At 46.7% G+C, this 20,604-nt stretch overlaps 2 protein-coding genes and 1 pseudogene across 3 annotated transcripts; all 3 read left to right on the forward strand.

The window, feature by feature from the left end:
* Window positions 1–3,392: 3,392 nt before the first annotated feature.
* On the forward strand, window positions 3,393–5,788 carry LOC308172979 (ankyrin repeat and SOCS box protein 3-like; the record flags this gene model as incomplete). The annotated part of the gene is made up of 7 exons (XM_080547943.1): window positions 3,393–3,591; window positions 3,840–4,010; window positions 4,101–4,213; window positions 4,337–4,472; window positions 4,729–4,906; window positions 5,074–5,283; window positions 5,473–5,788. The coding sequence occupies 7 exons, from the start codon at window positions 3,393–3,395 to the stop codon at window positions 5,786–5,788; spliced, it is 1,323 nt and encodes a 440-aa protein (XP_080404069.1).
* Window positions 5,789–6,437: 649 nt separating this feature from the next.
* LOC308172980 (SH2 domain-containing protein 5-like) lies at window positions 6,438–12,386 on the forward strand (the record flags this gene model as incomplete). The annotated part of the gene is made up of 9 exons (XM_080547944.1): window positions 6,438–6,491; window positions 6,743–6,823; window positions 7,283–7,357; window positions 7,982–8,128; window positions 8,977–9,177; window positions 9,998–10,190; window positions 10,794–10,899; window positions 11,858–12,017; window positions 12,189–12,386. The coding sequence occupies 9 exons, from the start codon at window positions 6,438–6,440 to the stop codon at window positions 12,384–12,386; spliced, it is 1,215 nt and encodes a 404-aa protein (XP_080404070.1).
* A 1,818-nt stretch (window positions 12,387–14,204) lies between these two features.
* On the forward strand, window positions 14,205–20,258 carry LOC308172981 (adenosine deaminase domain-containing protein 2-like; annotated as a pseudogene). Its single transcript has 9 exons — window positions 14,205–14,222; window positions 14,908–14,986; window positions 17,338–17,466; window positions 17,843–17,993; window positions 18,126–18,281; window positions 18,463–18,678; window positions 19,129–19,363; window positions 19,841–19,973; window positions 20,148–20,258. The product of its transcript is annotated as an adenosine deaminase domain-containing protein 2-like (transcript).
* Window positions 20,259–20,604: the final 346 nt, after the last annotated feature.

Raw genomic sequence — 20,604 nt, forward strand, 5'->3', positions numbered from 1 at the left:
CTCCTCTTGGAGCGCACGTGTCTTTATCGGGCAGGACAAAAAACAGTCTCTCTCACGCCCCTGAAGGGCGGAGGAGGCTGAAAGGAGGTGGCACAGCCCAAGGTGGGGTCATTTCGAAAGGGATGGGCTGCCGTCTGTAAAGAGTGTTTGTTATGTGTAACAATGCTCTTTATTGACGCAGGTTTATTATGCCTGATAATCAAAGAACCGGCCGCACGCTCATGAGCTGGGCCAGGTCTTGATAGACATGGAGGGGTTTTTGATGTACATAACGACCCCTCTATACGGCTACATACAGGGGTGTTTAACCCGCTACGTGTCGTGATAGGGGTAAGTCCGTTAGGCAGAGAGCTGGCCACACGCCGGTAAGCTGGGCCAGACTCCGGTTTGTTGTAGCGAGTCGACCACACTCTGACAAGGCAGGTCGATCTCCGCTCTGGTAGATAACGGTCCCTCTATACGGCTACAGACAGGGGTGTTTAACCCGCCTCGTGTCGTGATAGGGGTAAGTCCGCTAGGCAGAGAGCTGGCCACACGCCGGTAAGCTGGGCCAGTCTCCGCCTTGTTTCTAACCGGTAGCGATTCGACCACACTCTGACAAGGCAGGTGGGTCTCCGCTCTGGTAGATACCATGGAAAATCCTCCTTAGGGATGGTTTGCCGTCTGTAAAGAGTGCTTGTTTTGAGTAACAATGCCCTTTATCGACGTAGGTTTATTATGCCTGATAACCAAAAAACCCGCCGCACGCTCATGAGCTGGGCCAGGTCTTGATAGACATGGAGGAGTTTTTGATGTAAATAACGGTCCCTCCATACGGCTACAGACAGGGGTGTTTAACCCCCTTTGTGTCGTGATAGGGGTTAGTCCGCTAGGCAGAGAGCTGGCCACACGCTGGTAAGCTGGGCCAGTCTCCGCCTTGTTTCTAACCGGTAGCGATTGGACCACGCTCCGACAAGGCAGGTGGGTCTCCGCTCCGGTAGATAACCTGGGAAAAATCTCCTTTACTGAAAAAGTAAGGTGGGGATTTTCCTTCTTTTGCCTCTTTATGAGGTAGCAGCCATGAAGAGGAAACCGGTGGTGGGGTCATTACCGACCCCTCCGCCCGTGAAACCGGGCCACGCTGCCGTGGGGGGCCGTAGCGGGCCCTCCCAGTGGTCAGCGGCGGGGGCTGGGGATGCCGAGTGGGGCATGGCTCCGTCGTTTAGAGGTAGAGCCAGTGCCGCATCACGCCGAAACCTCAGTTTCGCAGTGATTTTCGCAATGGCGGCGTTAAACACGGCGATGTTATTCGCCGCTGCCGCCGCCTGCGCACCGAGATGGGGCGGCGAAGGCGGGGAGCACGTGCTCTACCTGCCGCTCGCTCTCATCAGAGCTTTCTGATTCTGACACCGGCACCGACCACTCAGCTGGGTGAGGGCGGCGTGATGTCAGGGCCGGCTGAGCGGGCGGGACCATCCCTACTTGGGGAGGTGCCTGCCCAGAACGCCGTTCTTGCTTGTCCTCCGCTGCTAGAAAATCGCAGCGGCAGGTAGTCCGCTAGGCAGAGAGCTGGCCACACGCTGGTAAGCTGGGCCAGTCTCCGCCTTGTTTTTAACCGGTAGCGATTGGACCACGCTCCGACAAGGCAGGTGGGTCTCCGCTCCGGTAGATAACATGGGAAAAATCTCCTTTACTGAAAAAGTAAGGTGGGGATTTTCCTTCTTTTGCCTCTTTATGAGGTAGCAGCCATGAAGAGGAAACCGGTGGTGGGGTCATTACCGACCCCTCCGCCCGTGAAACCGGGCCACGCTGCCGTGGGGGGCCGTAGCGGGCCCTCCCAGTGGTCAGCGGCGGGGGCTGGGGATGCCGAGTGGGGCATGGCTCCGTCGTTTAGAGGTAGAGCCAGTGCCGCATCACGCCGAAAACTCCGTTTCGCAGTGATTTTCGCAATGGCGGCGTTAAACACGGCGATGTTATTCGCCGCTGCCGCCGCCTGCGCACCGAGATGGGGCGGCGAGGGCGGGGAGCACGTGCTCTACCTGCCGCTCGCTCTCATCAGAGCTTTCTGATTCTGACATCGGCACCGACCACTCAGCTGGGTGAGGGCGGCGTGATGTCAGGGCCGGCTGAGCGGGCGGGACCATCCCTACTTGGGGAGGTGCCTGCCCAGAACGCCGTTCTTGCTTGTCCTCCGCTGCTAGAAAATCGCAGCGGCAGGTGTCCCGGAGGAACTTCTTCGTGGTCGGCGGCGAACGATCCATCGCTGAAGGGAAAAGTTTCCTCCGCTGAAAAGCGTCCTCCGCTGCTTGGAAGTCGCAGCGGTAGGCGTCCCGGAGGAACTTCTCCATAGGCGGCGGACGATCCATCTTGAAGGGAAAAGTCTGGCGGGTCCTCCAGTCTTAGTAGTCGTCCTTCTCAGTCTTCAGATATAAACCCGTGCTGAACTTTTTGGGAGAATGATGGTGCGAAGGACGCCCCTTTATATAGCACCCCAGGCGGGCGCAGGCATTGAAAAATTCAGTCATTGGCTACTTTAGGTAGCGGGTAAACCAATAGGAGCAGAGCTCCCCTATGGGGCGGAGCTCCACGATATAGAACGTTCCACACAGTCCGGTAGGGGGTGGTAATGCGCCACACAGTCCAGTAGGTGGCGGTAATGCACCTTAAGCTGGTTGCCAACCGCCAATCAAATAAAAAGAAGAAGAAGAAGAAGATGTTGCCAAATAAACAGGACTGGCAAACACTTCACTTTGCATAACTGGATTCATATGGTAAACCCACGTTGATTTAACATGAATTCCTTTTTATTACAACTCTGAAATAAGTATTGCATTGCTATAAGCCACCTTCTACGAGAGACGTGATTGCCTTGTTGTATTGAGCTCTAGCGACAATCATTGAACCGCACACCTAGCCTGCTCGCCATCTGGCTACCTAACCAAGTAGTTCTTATATCAGTCAGATAGCAGAATTGAATTGGACATGACATGAGGTGTTCACAGTTTACGAATAGTGTGGAAACGTATAATTGAGCGATCATCATTACCCCTGTCTGTTTTATCATAGCCTGCATTCCTTGCTTCTCTGAACCCTCCTGTCATCGCTCTCTCTCTCTCCATCTCCTCTTTCTCCACTCCACCCTCCTCTCACCACCTCTCCTCTCTTATTTCAGACTTGGTTGAGGAGGGTGATAGGATGGACTTGAGTGTTCAGAGACAGATCTGTCAAGCAGTACTGTTCTTTTTTTCCCACCATATTTTTTTGTGCCTTATACATTTTACAGGAGTTGTATATTTGCACTGAATTGATCTTCTTTTAAGTAATTCAGGCTAATTAGTACTTACTTAAATTCCACTCCACCCTCCTCTCACCACCTCTCCTCTCTTATTTCAGACTTGGTTGAGGGTGATAGGATGGACTTCACTGAGTGGTACACAGACACCGTTTCCAGCGTTGCTGCGGCAGTGCGCACAGGTGACCGGGGCCTGGTGCGTTCTCTGATCCAGAGGGGCCTCAGCGTGGACATTAGAGACATCCGTGGCTGGAACGCGCTCCACGAAGCTGCGGCGCTCGGTGCAACGTCGTGTGTACGTGTGCTCCTCAGGGCTGCAGGTGAGAAATGAGTGGGAGAGCTTTGCGATGATGGCTGTCTGCATGCTTGGTGTTACAATTGAATATTTACATTGTCACTTTAGCCATTTATGCTCTGGTGAAATAGAGAGGATGAAGGGGACGGTGCCAAATTAGGTAGTTGAAACATGCCACGATATTTACTCCCCCTCTCAATCTTCCCTATTGTTGTGACTGTAGACCTTGTGCACTCTCACCTAAGATTCCCTCTCTCCGTTGACTCTGAGCAGCAGGTTCCTCCCGCGGTCATTGTGACTATGTTGCCTCTGTAACACACGAGGGTGAGTCTGCTCTGTACCTGGCCTCACAACATGGACACCTAGGAGTGGTCAGACTCCTCCTCAGAGCAGGTGCCAACCTCAACCAGCCAACCACTGACCTGTCCTGTCCTCTCTACACAGGTAACACACACACACACACACACACACACACACACACACACACCCTATGAGGCTTGATTACTCAATGTCATTGTGTATATTTGTGAATAGCTATAGATGGTGGGCATAAGGAGGTTGTACAGTTGCTGGTCAGGAAGGGGGCAGAGGTCAATGGAACACACACTGCTTCAAGATGGACCTGCTTTCACCAAGCTGCCTACAAGGTACACACACACACACACACACACACACACACACACACACACACTCACACATACATACATACACACACACACACACACACACACACACACACACACAGAAATTCACTCCCACTCTCTCCTCAGGGTTACAGGGAGATTGTGTGTATCCTGGCGGGCAAGTGTATTCTTGAAGTGTATGACGACGACTACAAGATCACACCCTTGTTTGTAGCTGCACAGTACGGACAGCAGGAATGCCTGCAAATCCTCATTGATGTAGGTACACAGCTCTGCATCTGTATGCTTTTTGTAAATGGCTGCTTGTGTGTGATGGCTTACTGGTGGAGTTGTTTATATTTTTCATGTGCATAATCATTACAGTTGTTTACACAACAAAAAAGATGAAAGATAAGCATCCAATGCTATGTATGTATGTATATATATATATATATATATATATATAAATATTATGGGAGCCAATATACTGCCTATAAATACTGTGATATATTGCATATTAATATATGTCTTGGTTGTAGGTGCGAATGTTAATGCCCAGGCATTGGACTTGGCTACGCCCTTGATGGTAGCCTCTCAAGGAGGGCATGAGGGTTGTGTGGATGTTCTCCTCACCCACGGTGCTGACGCAAACCTAGCCTGCCATGGCGCATGGCCACAGCTCCCCATCCACGCCGCAGCGCAGTTCGGACACATCAGGTATGCAAACATGCATTTGAAACATATTTTCTCCTGCTCAAAGAAACATGGCATCTTCTCACGTGTGTGTGTGTGTGTGTGTGTGTGTGTGTGTGTGTGTGTGTGTGTGTGTGTGTGTGTGGTGTGGGTGGGTGGGTCGATGGGTGTTTTTGTCTTTGTCCTTGCAGTATCCTAGCCAAGCTTATTACTGTGACGGATCGTGCATGTGACCGTGGAGTGGCTTCAGTGAGTCAGTTGTACTTGGCTGTGGAGAATGGACATAGCCACGCTGTGGAGCTGCTGCTGAGAGAGGGCTTCAGCCCAGACGGCCAGAACTCTAACTCCCGCTTTGGCTCGGAGTCACCCCTATCCTGCGCCCTCGGACGCAGAGATAACTGGTTTACACACACACACACACACACACACACACACACACACACACACACACTATGAGTGACATGGATTGATTACTCACACACACACTTCCCTTGCACTCCACCAGTCTTACCTTTACCCTCATCTCTCTCTCTCTCTCTCTCTCTCTCTCTCTCTCTCTCTCTCTGTGTCTCTCTCTCTCTCTGTCTCAGTGAATCTGTCCGGTTGTTGTTAGCTGCGGGGGCAAGTTTAAATGGGTATGTATGGATTTATGCCATTTGCACCCACAAACCCGAGCAGCTGCAGCAAATAATCCAGCAAAGGAGTATCTCCAGACCAGAGCAGTTGAGTAAGAGCATCAACATATCCGGACCAGAGGAGAAGAGCAGAAGCATGTTCACGCCAGAGGAGTTGAGTAAGCTGTTGTATGTGGCGCTGAACGCAGGCTTACAGACGGCTCTCTACTGGCTTCCCGCTCTATTGCAGGCAGGACTGGAGCCCTCCCTTTTCCTGCAGCCCATCATGTAAGACACACACACACACACACACACACACACACACACACACACACACATACACACACACACACACACATACACACACACACACACACACAAACTCTTATAAGCTAATGTCAATATGTTTACACGAAATGCTCAGCTGAAACACTATCACGTTGACCACAGTCAAGTTATCGAGTGCTCAGATCAGCTGCTTTGTTTGTTTTCATATTGGGGAAAACACTCGACTGGTGTTTTTCACAGCCTTGATTCTTCCTGAAATGTTGAACATGGAAAGCATAGAAGCGTTTGCACTGTTGTCTTAGAACATAGTGTGTGCTTCACTGCCTTCACAAGTGTCTTAAAAGTTAAACCTTCACTGCCTTCACATGTGTCTCATTAAGCATCAGAATAAACTAATAATAATCTGCAAAGAGGTGTGGACTTGTATGGCACAGGTGGTGGTGCACTGAGGCTTCAAGCCCTGTTTAACTGTTCACCACCTCTATCCAATGTAGGCTACGTTTCCTGCTGATGCCTATTACCTTTACCACTGAGGAGGATGTAATGTTGATATGACAACTGTGCTTTCACTTTACTTTACTGCCTGGCTGCTATTGCAGAACTCAGGGAGACTCATTGGAAAACAGCGGCGCAAAGAAACTCGAGTGAAAAGGATGGGAGAGTCAGCAGTCAACAAGGACGACAGCACAGTCACAAGGACCGCTGAGGTAGGCCTAGAAACGTAGGCTCATAGTCATTTATATTGCTTACAGTCATTGATATTATCCATATTATAGGAGTCAATGATTACCTTTATCGGTATGGTTCCCCCCAGACACAGGTTAAACCTAGTGCTGGACTAAATCATCTTATCTTTCAATATAACTTTTTTAGTCTAGGATTAGGCTTATTCTGTGTCTGGGGAAACGGGCCTATAATCTATATGTCTAACACTTTTTAATCTCTTTTGTTCATCAAGTATGTCGGGTCCTTTCCCGTGGACGACTGCTGTTTGGACGATCAGATGCAGCAGCTGCACACACAGCTCAAGTCTCTCAAAGTAGGTGCAAGGAGGGGCGCTTAGGTGGCGTAGCGGGTTAAGCGTTGACCATGTAACCGCAGGGTCCCCGGTTCGATTCTGGCCGGGGACATATCCTGCATGTCATCCCTCCTCTCTCTCACCCATCCTTCCTGTCTAAATCTCTACTATATCTGTCAATAAAAATGAAAAATATGAGTGGGACTGCCCCACTCAGAAAAAAAAAAAAAAGTAGGCGCAAGGATACGGCAGATGAAACCGAGGCAGTGCGTTTAAAAAACACGAGGTTTCCTCTTCACTCAATTTCATGCGCCTGGGTTTGAGAGTGAAGTAGCAGCAGCATGGCTTTGCCTGTTCAGCTAGTACATTAAAACAAGTCCTGACTGCTCATGCCACTTACAGATGCTTAAAGGAAATTGGGCCCCCAGGCGTGAAGCGTAACGCCTCCCTTTCGCTGTTTGTCTTTTGCGAAAGTAGCAAACATGCAAGAGGAGGAGGTCTGTGTCCCTGAAGTTCTCCATCAAAGGGGTGAAAATGTATGATGAAGATGAGACGGTAAGAACGGAAACTTCCTAGTGAGTATAAAGTGCAAAGTACACGTGTCATTGTAGTTAGTATGAGGAACTGGTGTCTTCTTTCCAGGAACAAAGGTTGTGCACACATTCTGGTCCTGAGGGATCCTCAGGAAAACTTGGTTTAGCTTTTGTGTATCTGTGTTTTGTAGGGGGGGGGGGGGTTGTGTTGTTGTTGTATTATTGATGCTATTGTATATACAGCTATTGTTGATTGTCGACTTTATATCCTGTATATTTTTTATCCTGCTTATTCTTTTATTGATTTTGTTGTTTTATTGATTTTGTTGTTCATAGTTGCGCTTTGAGTTGCATTCATGTACGAAAGGCGCTATATAAATAAAGTTTGACTTACTTACTTATATACTGCTTATGCTATTATTGATTTTGTATTTCTGCTGCCATGCCAATGTCTAATGAACCTGAACCCAAGAATTGTACTCTTCGTACCCGTAGCATTGATGTAATAAAAGCGATTCTGATTCTGACATTTCCCAATGGGATAATAAAATGGACTCAACTCGTCCTTTTCCCTGTGGAGTAACAGTACCCTTTCATTGACTGATTGGTCCTGTACTCCGGTCCTGTTTCTCTCCCTTGTCTGCAGACCCTCCTCATGGCCCACGCCCTGCGCCGCGTCTCCCTGTCCACCGCCCGTCCGTCTGACGCCCAGTTCGCCTTCGTCTCCCACAACCCAGGCAGCCCTGACGCCCAGCTCTACTGCCACCTCTTCAAGGCTAGGCATGCCAGAGCGGTATGAACACACACATACACATACACACCCACCCACCCACACGCACATACCCACACCCACCCACACACACATACACATACCCACACCCACCCACACACACCCATGCCCGCACTCACCTGTGGATGGTCTGTAATGTATGGCTGTTCTGTGCCTCAGCCCCTTTGACTAATGTGTAACATGTCCAAAAGTACATTTTCAATTGTAGCTTCATTGTCTTGCAAGATGATTACCAATTCAATCTTTAGTCTTTACGCGTAATTTAACAGACACTCTTATCCAGAGAAACGACTCAGTGGCCTTGCGGTTAGAGTGTCCGTCCTGAGATTGGGAGGTTTGAGTCACACCAAAGACTATACAAATGGTACCCGATGCCTCCCTGCTTGGCACTTAGCATTAAGGGTTGGATTGGGGGTTGGATTGGGGGTAAGACCCTGCAACATACCAGTGTCATGTCCAGGGGATGTACTTCAAGCCGCCTCACGCTACGGAAACAGGAGATAGGTTCCTGCTCCGATGGGCCATTAGGCTCAAACCATCGGTTCTCAAGGCTACGTACTTTACTTTCCAGTGTGTCCAGAGTGACTTACAATAATTACATTTGTCCTAAAGTGACAGAATGTTACGATCACAATCACCGTGAGTAAGTCTTTCTTTAAGAATAAGTGCCACAAGCCGTCATGGTGCTAGAGAAAAGAAAGAAAACAAATGATTCTAAACTACACAGACATTAAAAATAAAAAGTGTGAAGGAAGGGGGGCAGTGCTGGTGTCAGTGCCAGTGTGTTGAAGTGTTGTACTGTAGCTTTAGCTGGTCTTAATGGTGTCTCTGTGGGTTGGGATCTCTCCTAGGCCCAGTTCCTGAACCTGTTGCTGTGCAGGTGTTTCCAGCTCTCCTACCTAGAGAAGCACCCAGAGGAGGCTCAGGAGGAGAGTGCTGGAGCCCTCCCCCGCCGCGCCCCCTCCCTCCTCAACCACGGCTTCCCTCTCAGCGTCAGCGCCCTCGTGTCCTTCAGAAGGGCCCCGACACAGGGCTTACTACCAGGGGAGAAGGTATGGACCCTGGACACCCACCTGACTCTTGTCACGTCTGCGTGCTTGGTATGGTCTTGGCAGTGTATTAACCGAGTGGTCACTGAGTTAGCCATTTAGCAGACGCTTTTAATCCTAAGCGATTTACAATTACAGATTACAGAGGACATTCCCCCTGGAGTAACTGAGGGCTAAGTGCCTTACTCAAGGGCACACTAGTGGTGGTGTTTTTCAGGCGGGATTTGAACTCACAACCTTTCCGATCACTAGTCTGACTCACTATCCACTACTAGACCACCACTACCCCTACTAGGCCACTCTACCCTCTGAGTCACTGGCTGGATGTAATTGGATCCACTGGAGGGCTCTCCACTATTGATTTGGTTGTTTGGAAATGATCACTCTGCGGCTGATTGGTGTATTTAGGGACAAAAAAATAAACCAGTACTGACCAACGTACTGCTGTGTCATTACAACTAGCTGATAGGCCTATCACAGCACAATAGGAGGTCGAGCCAGCGTCTAATGATTGCAAGGTCGACAAATCTGCGGTTCGAACCCCGGCTGGCCACATGTCGAGGTGTCCTTGGGCAAGACACTGAACCCCAAATTGCTCCCAATGAGCGGCGCCCGCGCCTTCCATGGTAGCTTGCCGCCATTTGGTGTGTGAATGTGTGTGTGAATGAGTGAGTGTGTGAACGAGAGGCCATTGTAAAGCACTTTGGAATAAGGCGCTATATAAGTGCAGTCCGTTTAAAAGTAGATCCACAACAACAGATGTTGTTGGCATGTTGTTAGATAGATTTGTTGATTAGATATCTTTCTTTTACTCTAGGTCTTCCCCCCCCCGCCCCCCGAGCGGGAACCGAAGAGCGGCCAAGAGGAGGTCTTCACCCCCTCCTCCTCCCCCTCCCTGGTGCGCAAGAAAGCCATCCGCAATAAATGCATCCGCTCCGGGGCGTATCGCTCCTTCACGTACACCCCCATCAAACAACGGCGTGTTCAGGATCAGCTGAGCTCCCCTTCTCCACCAGGTGGGCTAAGTGTGCACAGAGCACTCTCAAGAGTCAAACAGTTGATGAGGTAAAGCATAACCCTCTGTGTCGTGTGATGGGGGGAGGAGGGGGGGGGGGGGGGGGCGCCCCTCACTCACCGTCTGTCGTGGTGTTCAGTCTGTGTTATCCGTTCACCGTCGTTGTCGACGAGGTGATGGGCACTTATTTTGTCACAGTGGGGGTTCCGATATTGTGGTGATGTTGAAAGCTTTTCACCGTTACCATACAGTACCAGTCAAAAAGTTTGGACTCACTTTCATATCCAAACTTTTGACTGGGTGCTGTAACCCGGTCACATGTTTAACGACACACGGTTTTGAGCATGAACATACTTTTGACTCTTTTATAAACTGTTTTTTATCACTCTTGTATATCCTTGTTCATCTCAACTCTTGTACATTTTATGCATTTGATCCACTGTGACTCTCCACTTGAGGTTGACTTCCACTTGGAGATCATCCAAAACAAACAATCCCTCTTGAAATATAATACCATCCCCCGAGGGACTTCTTTGGAATGTTGTGGTCTTCAAAATCCCAGAAAACCCGAATTCTAAGGAAATCTCCCTTGTGTGTGAAACAGCAAAGGGGCGGGACAAAACGCCGGTGCGGAGAACCCGGGCCCCGAGCCTGGCAGAGACGGAAGAAGCCCTGGCGCAGGCGGTGTGGTGCTGGGCTGGCATCGCCACGTGAGTGCCACCCTCTCTGGTGTTTACACTTACACTGCGTGACGTTAGAATTATAAGGTTCTATCTCCATTTTTGGTCAAAATTTAGTTTTTTTACGTAATCTGATCCATTAGGTGTTCATTAATGCCTGTGTGGTGTTATTTTTAAAATGTTGACATTTTTGAGTTAGTAATTAATAAAACACAAAGGTTCCATCTCACAAAACATAATGGAATGTAAAAACGTTGACGCTCAATATCTCTGAACTGCCCTAAACGGAGATAGAACCTTATAATTCTAAGCTCACGACTGGACACTGAACCCAGACCACGGCTGTGTTCGGATCATCTAGAATCCTTCCTTTGCTCACAAGCAAAAGTCTAAAAGGTTGCATTTTTTTCTATACAATCCGAACACAGCCCAGGTCCTTTATGTTCTTGCTTGATGAGAACTCATTTGATTCACTTCATTGCTGAGCATAGTCTATATATATATATATAGCGCAAGGATCCTCACTCCTGGTCCTGGAGAGCTGCGGTACTGCAGGCATTAGTCCCAGCTCAGCGGTGGTTCTGAAGATCAGTTGATTAGTTAAATCTGGTGTGATGGATTTTCACTAGGCTGGGACAAAAACTTCTCCCACCGCTCCCCACCTCTCCAGGACCGGGGGTTGAGTATCGCTGGTCTAGCTGCCACTAGACTTCAAGCCTTCGCCCTTGTCTTGTGTAGGGGGTGGCTGTAGTGCAGGAGGTAGAGCCGGCGTCTAATGATCGCAAGGTAGATCGGCTGACCACATGTCGATGTGTCCTTAGGCAAGACATTGAACCCCAAATTGCTTCCAATGAGCGGGCCGGCACCTTGCATGGTAGCTTGCCGCCATGTGTGTGTGAATAGGTGAATGAGAGGCCATTGTAAAGCGCTTTGGAATAAGGCGCTATATATAAGTCAGTCCGTTTACCATTTTATCCTGGCGTTGCAGTGACAGCAGCTCCTCCCTGCTGGCCGAGGACGTCCTGGGCTCGTACCTCCTGTGTTCCCACCCTAAGAGACCCAGCTGTGGCTCCCTCATCATCCGCCTCCCGTCAGGCCTGGTCACCTACCTCGTCGACAACACAACCAGCGGCAAATACGTCCTGGAGGTGAAGACACAACGGTTGCCTTTGTGGACCCAAACGATAGTTGAAAACATGTCTCTTTCTCCCGTGACAACCATTTCAGTTTTCATTCACAACTGTGTGCTTCTTTCTAACTGAGCTTTTTGTTGTGTGTGCTTCTCTGTGCATGATTTGGAATGTTTTCTTCTGTCCTAGAACTGCCATATGGAGTTCAGCAGCATCACGTCCTTGATCGAGCACTACACAGAGGCCAAGGCGGAGCTGGAGTGCAAGCTGAGCTGCGCCAGGGTGAACCACTGCTACGAGTGGGACGAGAACGCCAGCAAGGCGCAGCAGACTTCAGGCCGCAAAAGAAGCGCTAGAAAAGGTACCCAGAGGAAGCAGTGGGTTTAAACATCATCTCTGGTCAATGGAGTGATCGCAGTATCCTCGACCTCATGTGCCTTATATGTGACATTATGTACAATACTGTACAATACCTTCTTACTTTTTTTTTTTCTTTCTTTTTTTTACTTTGCACTTACGAGACAAAAGTTTGGACACACTTCCCCATTCAGTTGAATGGGAAAGTGTGTCCAAACTTTTGACTGGTACTGTATATACTGTAGCTTGTTCATTCACGTGCCTTATTTTAGTGCACTTGGTTATTGTTTGGTGAGTATTTTATTAGATGGGAATATTAGTAGCACAAATCACTTGCTTGACTGTTGGGGTGGAAGAAGATGTTGGCACTTGTACTTATACGTGTACGATTGTTTTGTCATGTTTTGTCATGTGTCATGTATGTTTGAGATTCACACTGTCTCACCCTATGGGTTTTTAGACACAGCTAAAATTGCTTTTAAAAAGTAACGGTAAGGTAAAATATCTGTATTAATTCTTCAATACAGACTAGGTCTTTTTTTTAAGCCTCTTAAATTGAACTTTGTGGTTGAATTTGTCTGGGTGTCTTTTAAGATGTTCTCTGACATTGCCCCATGTTCTGCTGTAAATTGCATGTACAGTACATTATATACAGTCTGCTATATACAGCAGATATGCTAGTCATTTAAAGATTGTACAGTGACATATTCTATGTGAGAATGTGTTTTTGTATCATGTTTTTTCAAAGCTGATATGCAGATTTTAAACTTTGTCCTGATGTTTAATGTTGCAATGCATTGTCATTTCTAACTGGGCTATTACATAATATCATGCCTGAAGTTATTATTCTGAAGATTATAGATGTTTTTTTTTATTATACCGTGTAACTATTTTGTACTGCATAAACAGCACAAACAACTTCTGATCCGAGTCTCTTGTTTACCTTGATCAATCAATTTGTTTGGTACAACAATTTGGGGTTCTTTTATTTATACAAGTGGCCATAATGAAACATGGATAGATTTTGGATAGATAAATAGCGTATATTATTATTAGTAGTAGTAATAATAATAACTTTGATTTCTATAGCGCCTTTCAAAAACCCAAGGATGCTTTACAATTCTAAAGGGGAATGGTCAGATAGACAAGCAAACCAGAAACAGTGACTAGGGGCCAAAGGCCTTGGTGAACAGGTGGGTTTTAAGGGCTAATTTGAAGGAGTCCAGGGTGGGGGCGTTGCGGATCACTATGGGGAGGGAGTTCCAGAGGGTAGCTGCGGCCACGCTGAAGGCTCTGTCCCCAAAGGTCCGTAGGTTGGTGCGGGGGGTGGACAGCAGGCCCATGTCTGCGGACCGCAGGTTCCGGGAAGGGGTATGTTGGGAGAGGAGGTCCGTTAGGTACTGGGGGGCGCAGGCGTGGAGGGATTTGTAGGTGAGGAGGAGGATTTTGTATGTGATGCGGGACTTGACCGGCAGCCAGTGAAGGTGAATGAGGGTAGTAGTAGTAAATCAAACTGACGGCTGAAGTTTATAGTTGCTAATTATATAAATAGTGGAGCGGCTTAGCACAAGAATTGTGCACTTTTTGAACAAAGCATGACATTTCTACCATAGTTAGTACATATTATAAGGTTTATTATTTTCAGATGTGGAGGGAAGTCAGATTTGACCCCAGAGGCCCGGGAGAGGTCAAATTCAAGATGGCCTAATGTTAAAACACGCTTAATTTTGGAACCAAACAGAGTAGAAAAACACTTAAGGTGTCATTTCCAAGTTAGGGATGCCCATTCATTTGGTGATACTTTTGAGATTGCCAGAATTCAAGAAATGCAATTAGGTCAAGGTAAAAATGTACCGTAACCTTATGGTATGTACTAGCTATGGTAGAAATGTCATGCTTTCTTCAAAAAGTGCACAATTTCTCATAATATGACAGATTAGCCGCTGTACTATAAGCAACTTAGTACGCTGTGGGAGGGAGAGGACGGCAGGGGAGGAAGAGGATGGGAGGTAGAGGATGGCAGGGGAGGAAGAGGATGGGAGGTAGAGGACGGCAGGGGAGATAAGAGCACGTAGTGAGCTGATGTGTTTGCTCAACCTTGGTTTATCTTTGATAGCACAGCACGGGTAGTAGTAGTATTTATTTATCTACAAATGATGCCATCCGCCAAGTGTAGCTATTTATAGTTGGCGGATGGTTGTTAAGAGCTTGGATTCCAATTGACAACCTGTCTGATTTCTGATCGCTCAAGCTTCTCTGGTCAATATGATATCTTGCTATTTAACTTGGCTAAACTAGCGAGTGATAAGCAAGGTTATTGGGAAGCAGATTTTTTCTTCTTAACCGGCTTCTATTACAAGCTCAAAAACTTGATTGTTTTGTTGTCTCGCGAGACTCAACACAATAAGGCTTGATTTTTGTATACATCTCATGGGATTTATCAAAATAAGCCTGGATTGATTTTTAGCGACGTTGATGGAATACCCCCCAGCTGTTGTTGTTGTTGTTGTTGTTGTTGTTGTTGTTGTTGTTGACCCCCTGTCCCCTGTAGGAGTATGAGGAGAAGCTGGCCAGGCTGCAGGCAGATAACAACGCAGAGATGCAGTTAAATAACTCCAAGCCTTATGTTTGTAACTTCAAAATACAGTCATTACTCCCAGATGAAGTTCTGGCAATAGCCAATTGGCTGCAAAACAATTTAGCTTCAGTAGCTGGATGGAGTATTTTTCATCCACGTTGACTGATTGGTGAACACATGACATCGATCTGGCATATCAGCTATGCAAAACAAAACATTTGATATGTTTTGCATACCAATCAGGAATTGTATCTGGATTTATCTGGAAGGGCGTCTGCTTATCCAATAATTGGAATGGATTTACCGCGATTCGGTTAAAAGGTAGGCGTTTGTCTATGAATTACGGCTGTGCTTTGTGCTTATCGTTTTGCGGGCTGAGCGTGCACAGAGGCCATGGCGGTGGAGTGCATTGCCTACTGTCCTTTCTGTCACAGTTGTACCTGCTGCCTCCAAGTCTTTCTGGAGCTCTTTTCTAGTGGTCCTTGGCTCTTTGGCTACTCTTCTAAGCAGGGGCGCCGCTAGAGATTCTGGGCCCCATGACAGAATATCATTTTGGGCCCCCCCCCCCCCCCCCCCCCCACCTAAACCACCCATCAACCTAAACCCAGTTGAAGTTGATGAACTATTGATGCACTGCAAGAAATCCAATGATGGACATCTTTTGTAAATGTAATTTAAAATTACAGTTAATACAGGAATCAACAATTCAGCAAAGAAATCTCAACATTCTTTAACTTATTAAATTAAGACTTGAACAACACAAGGACTAAAGTATAATTAAATGAAGATTTGAACCCAATTATAAAAGTATAAATCACACAAAAAGTAAAAAATATAATTTTAATGGGGTGGTATTGTGTCTAAATAAATGTAGATCTTGTAAAGATCAGTTGGCCATAATACTGTCAGGATTAGATCAATGAAGAATTACAGCAGAGAGATATTTACTGACTCAGCATTGCTTGTTTCACACAAAGACAAACGTGTCTTATACAAGAGGGAGCAACACAGACATGGTGCCAGCGAAATTGAATGTGAAATGGGAGAAATGTCATTTTTACACTGCGGCAGTACTGTGGAATAGTATACCTGGAGAGCTAAAAACTATATCTAGAGTAATGCACAACGATTCAAGATAGGAGTAAAGAGATCAAATCAACTAAACGCTGGGCCTTCTTAGTAGCAAAATCTTTAATAAGATCCTTGAAATCTAGTGATAAAGCCAACTTGCTGTGCTGCTGTCATTGTCCTTTGTTACTTCTGCTCTTCTTCTTCTGCCTCTTGGCCTCTGCTCTCCTCTCTGGCTGCCTTGCTTGAAGAGGGCCCTGGCATGGAGTATCCATAGGTACATAATTCATAATATGTTCTATAATAGTATTAACATAGTAATACATACATTACACCAGATTAGCTAACTTAAATGTTATCTAGCTAGCTAACAATATTATTAAGATGCCAGTGGTCAATGTTATTGCAATTACTGGAAGAACTATTAACTAAATATGAATATTAGCTAAAGTTGTATTCAATACTTGCATGGTAATACACCATACATTAAAATATTCAAAATCTTAATGTTAACCCCAAAATCCTACTGCTCACCTCCTTCTCCTTCAACTGGGAGGTGGGTTGAGGGAAGGAGTCCTGATCCTGAAGCATCTGTGCATGACGTCATTAGCATGTAACATTATACTAGTTAGCTAGCTAGCTATAGCAAGAGTGCATAGCTGCTGGATACAAATTCACTGAGCTCTAATAACCTATATTTGGACCAAAATTGCCCTCATCTCATACATTTAACTGAAATTATACTGACAGTGCACTGTAAGTTAACTTTACTTGAAGTTAATGTTAATTAGCTATAGCGAGCTAACTAGATCATCCACACAGTGATTAGATCACTAAACCACTGTTGTCTAGATAGCCTACATGTTATGGGCCCCAAAAGAAGGTCTGTGAATGAATACCCTTCTTCTTTTTTTTACTTTGTGACTAGCTGTCGCCCTTTTTTGTCACTCTCCTCGTTCTTTACTTTTACTTTTCTCTTTTGAGACCCTGACTTTGGCTTTGGCTTTCACGACATCGTCTCTCTCCTTGTCAGACTATTTGCGGTAACGTTCCTCTAGTCTAGCAGCTCGCGCGCGGTGGACTGAACCATGCAATGAATAAATAGAGGGGTAAATAATAAGGCTCAATTTTGTTAAACATAGAGAAACAAAACTCCAGTTTGTTTCTTTTGTGACTTTTTTTTATACATACATACTTTGTTTTATACATTTTTTATACATATCTAACAGTTTGATTGAATAGTCTTCCATACTGTAGCCTACATACTGCATGATCTGCAAAGAGTCAGGGTTAGTACATCTCTTCTTCTGACTCTGAAAGCATCTGCTTTTCTAGTGGGTTACACTGACTGGCACATGCATCGGATGGCAGCAGTGTCCAGTAACGTGTTTGACGACCTCCTGGGGGAGTGTTCCCAGTTCCACAGCTGCAAGAGCAGCCTGGCTGCCTTCGTCCTGGAGAGAGGTGAGGTCTTCTCTCTGCTCACTGGGGAATGTCAGGGATGCAAACTAGTCACCTTTTCGATTTTTAATCCAAAATCACGTCTTTTTTTATTTTTATGCATCCGAACCCCCCAAGAAGGTCTGTTTCCACAACTCTCGTTGACCTTCTCACCTTTTCAACTCCGTCCCTGGAATCTATTCAATAATATTACACTACAAAAATATGTTAACGACTGTAAATGACACCTATTTTTGATGAGCATGTCTAATGTACGCACACACAGTTTATGTGTCGTCCATGTGTGTTATATATATATATATATATATATATATATATATGTGTCTATAGATTGTGAATAGTTTATGGATGTGATTCTCCCACATTATTCCCTCTCCAGAGCTGTGTGACACTTGGGGCCAGTCCTATGTGCGCTACAACGTTGTGGCGTTGGGCACGGGCGAGTCAAGCTGCAGTGACTGGCTCTGCTTCAGTGGCACCATGGTGCATGACTGCCATGCCATGGTCATCGCCAGACGGGCTCTCCAAAGGTACATCAGCCTGACAGGAGTTTTGTTGGATCGTCTGGACTTACTTACTCACTTCACTCACTTGTTTGGTTTGTTTAGCTATTAATACTGGAGACTAGCAAATGATGTGTCCGATCCTGTATTTCTATTCAGGTTCTTGTACAAGCAGCTTCTGCTGTTCTTCAGCCATGACCCAAAGTGCAAGGAGCGCTCCATCTACGAGAGAAACTCAGACAGCCAACTGCTACAGCTCAAGCCCAAAACCTACCTTCACCTCTACACCAACCAGACCCCAAGAGGGGCAGCATAGTGCGGTTCCATGTGAGTGTGTGCATTTTCATACTGGCTGCTGTTGTTGAGTGTCCAATGCGGAAATCTTAATTGCTTGCATCCACTCAGAAGTGTAAGTATTGGATGGACATTTCACTAATTTAGTGATCTAATTGAGTGACCCAGTGAGAGTGATTGTGTGCATCCTCTGTCCCCATAGGAACTCCCTGAATCTCTACAGTTCCCTGATGCTGCAGTGCCATGCTAAGGGTTCTCTGATCCCTGTGGCTCTCCTCCATCCGGGTGTGTGGGGCGCCCGCCCGGGTCTGCTGCATGTCCGACAGTGACAAACTTTGCCGCTGGGCCGTCACCGGGGTCCAGGGGGCGCTGCTGAGCCACTTAATTGAGCCACTCTACATCATCAATGTGGTCCTAGGTAAGTAACCAAGGATGCATTACAATCACAGTAGCATAGGCCGCCCTCCCTTGTAGGACTGACGGACAGTACTCCAGTGACACTGGGAGGTATTAAGCCTCTAGTCCCCCCCGTCCCCCGGCCAGGAATGGCTGTTCTATGTTCTACGGTAAGTAGCCGTTGACGGCTTTGGTTTTCAAACCATAATACAAACACAACAACCAGAATCTTAATGCTGACTTTTGGTACATTTTGAAATAGTCACCGAATCTTTCTCAATCTAGTCTGTTTTCCCTGAATAATGTGCTGTGTAATACTGGTGTGTGATACTTTTCTCAGGCTTGTTCTAATATTTTATCTTTATCTTGACAATTCTCAGCAATCTACAGCAGTGTTCTAGAATTGTATTGGGGCCTTAACTGGTTAAGAAGGAATTTTGAGAACTTGGTTCTGGTTTACTGGTCCGTTCAGGTGACTCCAGCTATAACTCGGACAACGTGTCGGACGCAATCAACAATCGCCTGGGGGATGACTGGGAGGAGCAGCTGGTCCCACCCTTTAGGAAACAGAGGATATTCTTCCTCGGTTGTGACGGGGTGGCGCCTCAACACAGCTCTCGCCACTGCAAAGACCTCAGCATCAACTGGTGCCTCGGGGACCTGAGCATCGAGGTGCTGGACAGCACAACAGGCTTTGTTGTCGATGGGTAAGTCAATGGTGCTACTGGTAGACGATGCTCGTAACATGGGAACAATTTAAGTATTTTTGATGAAACATAGATGATCTCGATGACTACTTTCATACTTTACGTACTTGGTATACTACTATTACAATGAAGTCTGATGGGTACTGAAGACCCATCTCTTCAGACTACATCTTGCCTGTCCATCTTGACTGTAAAGACCTCTTCACTCCCCACTACCCTGTACAGTTCCTCTACTGTATATATTAAAAAGATCCTTCCTTCTTCTAGCATTGTGACTGCCAATAGCACCTGCTCCTAGCATTGATTTGTTCTTATGATGACTGATGTGATTCACTTACTTGTTAGACACGTTTGTAAGTTGCTTTGGATAAAAGCGTCTGGTAAATGTCAAACATTTAAAAACAAATTATGTAAATGTATAATTTCATTGTGGAGGGAGCTTTCTATGTAGGCGTAATGCTCTCTCTGGCCCCTTAGCTCCCCAACTGTGAGTGGGCCTGGCTTCTCCAGCAGACTGTGCAAGAGAGCCCTCTACTGTTACTTCTGCAAAATTGCAAAGCTGAGTGGGCAAAGTTCTCTACTGAACCTCCAAACCTGTCACAGTGCCAAGGTGAGTTGTTGAGCCATGAATCAGTAGATATCCTGGCACCCGTGGACCTGTATTTGTCTGCACTGCATATAGGCGACATCGTAGCCATATCATGTGCTACCGAATATCATCTGGCCAAGATTGTGTTGACAGCATGAATGTGAATTTTGTGTGATGTGTTCCTTCTTCCCTCAGTTGGAAGCCAGTCTCTATCAGAATGCCAAGATGGTTGTCAACCACCAGTTCCTCTCCAATGGCGCAGGACCCTGGGACTCCAAACACCTGGTCGACAGCTTCAGCCACTGAGTCCCATGGGTGTGGGCGTAGTTTTGTTTCAAAGAGGAGTTTGAATTTGTGATTTGTGCCTAATTTCAGCATTACTGCATGCTTAATGTTCTTTAGTTTGAAGTTCTGTTTGGTTTCACATTCATGTTCATGTTCAATAATGTGCAAAATAAAAACAGAAAAGTCTGAAGATTTAGTTTGAAGTATTGCATTAGAAGGGAAAACAAAGCCCCGCGGTGGTGTAGCGGTCTAAGCACTGGCCGCTAGTGCATGCTGCCCACCGGGGCCGGGGTTCGTATCCCGGCTCGCCAGATCCAGATATGGCCGAGGCACACGGGAAGCGGCATATTGGCCGGCCGCTTCCGAG

This window comes from Nansenia antarctica, assembly GCF_963989245.1.
Source record: "Nansenia antarctica genome assembly, chromosome: 18".
In the NCBI taxonomy this organism is placed as follows: Eukaryota; Metazoa; Chordata; class Actinopteri; order Argentiniformes; family Microstomatidae; genus Nansenia; species Nansenia antarctica.